This window comes from Gaeumannomyces tritici, assembly GCF_000145635.1.
Source record: "Gaeumannomyces tritici R3-111a-1 unplaced genomic scaffold supercont2.248, whole genome shotgun sequence".
NCBI lineage: Eukaryota > Fungi > Ascomycota > Sordariomycetes > Magnaporthales > Magnaporthaceae > Gaeumannomyces > Gaeumannomyces tritici.
Genome location: NW_008804792.1, coordinates 1 through 2713, shown reverse-complemented (window position 1 = coordinate 2713; position 2713 = coordinate 1). Strand labels below are relative to the sequence as shown.

Here is a 2713-nt window from a genome sequence, read left to right as displayed (position 1 = left end):
CCCCTCTTGGTACACAGAACGCCCGCGAGGTAATCGGGCTCCTCGCCCCCCTCGGACGTCGACTATGCCGTGCCCCTGTTCGCGCTGAGCAGGCTGGGGTACACGGTGCTGACCCTCTCCCTGCGCATCGCGCCCGCCGCCGTGGCAAACCTGCTGCGCCGGACCGGCTGCCGCCGCGTCATACGACCGCGTCACTCTCGTCAACGGCGAGAAGGTGCTGCCGCTGCCCATCGAGGGCCGCCTGCGCGAGGACGCGCTCGTGCGCGAGGCCGTCGCCGTCGGCATCGACAGGCCCGTGCCGGACCTGCTCGTCTTCCGGGCAGATTCCTCCGAGGACGGGGACGACGGCGAGGAGGAGGCGTACCTCGACCCGGATATGGCCGTCGGTCGCCGACGCCAACTCGCGCGCCGAGGCCTTTTCGCAGATCACGCGGGACATGGTCGCCGTCCTCCCCGCGCGCACCCCGTGCCCGCGCACCCCGTGCCCGCGCACCGACAATGGGAGCATCATCAGGGCGCAGGTCTACGCGCGGTTCGCGCCTGAGATCGACGCGCTGTACCGGCGGCTGCTGGGCGGCGGCGGCAGCGATGACGTTCAAAGCACCACCGAGTCCACGAATCCGCCCTCACCTAGCCGTAGTAGAGGCTACACCGCCTCGTGCAAGGAGAGCTTGGCTGGGCTGGAGGATGTGGTGGCCAGTGTGTTCCGCGACGCCATGGGGCGGCCGATGCCGTCGGCCGACGCCGACTTCTTCGCGGCCGGGGTGGACAGCCTGCGCGCGATCCAGATGCGGCGGGGGCTGCAGCGCGCCCTGGGGCTCCCGGGCTCGGCGCTCGGGGCCAACGTGGTTTACGACTGCCAGAACGCCGCGCGGCTGGCGAGACACCTGCGCGCTCTGGTGGCTGCGCAGGAGAGCGGCGGCGCCACCATCGCCGGTGACAGTAACAGTAGTGCCAGTGAGGGATACAGGTCGACCTCGGCCCGCACTTCTATCAGCTCTGCAAATGTGGAAGCTTGTGATACGGTCGATACCCATCTCGGCGAGAATAACCTGATGCAGCAATATATCGAAAAATACTCGGACGCGGGCGAGACTGTGGTAAGCTTTGCTGGTCGGCACGGAGATGGCAGCACCACAAGACTGACGTAGGAAATATTTCCTCCTGATTAGCTTCTCAGCGGCGCTACTGGATCCATTGGCGCACATACTCTGCATCGCATGGCTTCAAGTCGGGACGTGAGACGGGTATATTGCCTGGTTCGAGGCACGAACCCAATAGCCAGGGTTTTGGAGTCTCTTTCTCGGCGAGGCCTTGCGCTCGACGGGCCAGCGATGGCCAAGGTCTCGGCCCACACTGCGGATCTTGGGACTGCTGATTTCAACGACCTGCTCGGGGTCAGAGACGCCGCTCTGTCAGCACGAGTTGCTGCGGACGGTGACGCTGATTGTGCACATCGCATGGCCCGTCAACTTCAACATCAAGCTGGCCAGCTTCGAGCCGCACATCCGCTACCTGAGCAACCTGCTCCGCTTCTCCACAGAAGTGGCGCGGGAGCGGCAAGACGGGCAGCCGGCCAGGCTCTTCTTCTGCTCCTCCATCTCGGCGGCGGCCAACAGCAACGTGACGCCGGTGCCGGATGGACCGCTCGGGGACTTGCGCAGCGCGGCCGATACGGGCTACGGGCAGAGCAAGCTTGTGGGAGAGCACCTGGTGCTCAACGCGGCGCGGCGGGGCGCCCGAAGTTACGTGCTGCGCATCGGCCAGGTGGTGGGCGACGCCGAGAACGGGGTCTGGAACGAGGTCGAGTTCGTCCCGGCCATGATACGCTCCGCATTAACCCTTGGGGTGCTACCGAGCTTGGATCGGGTACGACATCCCAGAGACATGTTGGGTTCTGACTAAAGCTACCGCAATTCTGGCATCCAAAACTAATCATCAGCCAAATATTCTACTTTTTAGACTTGCTCATGGCTCCCCGTTGACACGCTCGTGAACCGCCATCCTCTAGCTCTCACAGACACTGGCAGACGCACCGCTCCCATGCGAAGTTAATGGGCGGTCGCCCCGGTCAACCCCCACGAGTTCCAGCTCAAGGCGGCAGGCCTAGACTTCGAGGTCGTGCCTCGGCGCATCTGGCTCGAAAGGCTGCGCGAGAGTACCGTGCGGGGCGGCGAGGAGGAGCGCAACCCCGCGGTGAAGCTGATCGAATATTGCGACAAGGAGTTTGGCGGGAGCCTCGGGGCGGCAGGCAAGGAAGAGAAGACGGCCCGAGCAGTCGGCGGCGCGGCGGTTTTGCGACGGCCACCGTGGACAATCGAGGACGGTTATGTTCGCAGGTTCGTGAGCAGGTGGCTCGAGAGTTGGACCTCGGCTCGACGAGAGCCAAGTTCCTAAGAGTGTCTGTCGGTTTGAGGTCTGGTTGTCGTGCATGTGAAGCAGCCCGTTTCGCGAGGGACGGTGATATCGATGCCGGATATGGAAGGCGCCCTACGGAGGTGTGAGGGTTAAATAATCTACAGTGGGGAGGTCACTCGTGAAGCGAGGGCAGGGGCCAGGGGTATGCACTAGCCAATCGATTAAAACGCGTGTGGGCGGACTCGAATTTGTGCTGCGACTGATGTTAAAAAAGAAATGTAGGCTAGGCCTTATTTGGTAGGGCTGAACATGGGTGCTCTTGGCGCTACCTCGAAATGGCGATTTTTTGCCTCCT

General features: G+C 63.4%; 1 protein-coding gene across 1 annotated transcript; it reads left to right on the top strand.

Moving 5' to 3' along the window:
* GGTG_14318 (hypothetical protein) lies at positions 1-2661 on the top strand. Its single transcript, XM_009232245.1, has 4 exons — positions 1-382; positions 414-1100; positions 1173-1869; positions 1963-2661. The coding sequence occupies exons 1-4, from the start codon at positions 377-379 to the stop codon at positions 1983-1985; spliced, it is 1413 nt and encodes a 470-aa protein (XP_009230509.1). The 5' UTR covers positions 1-376; the 3' UTR covers positions 1986-2661.
* Positions 2662-2713: the final 52 nt, after the last annotated feature.

Excerpts from the sequence above, each read along its gene's own strand:
- GGTG_14318 (XM_009232245.1), top strand. Across the intron at positions 1,101-1,172 it reads CGGACGCGGGCGAGACTGTG|CTTCTCAGCGGCGCTACTGG; the intron begins GTAAGCTTTGCT and ends CCTCCTGATTAG. Across the intron at positions 1,870-1,962 it reads TGCTACCGAGCTTGGATCGG|ACTTGCTCATGGCTCCCCGT; the intron begins GTACGACATCCC and ends TCTACTTTTTAG.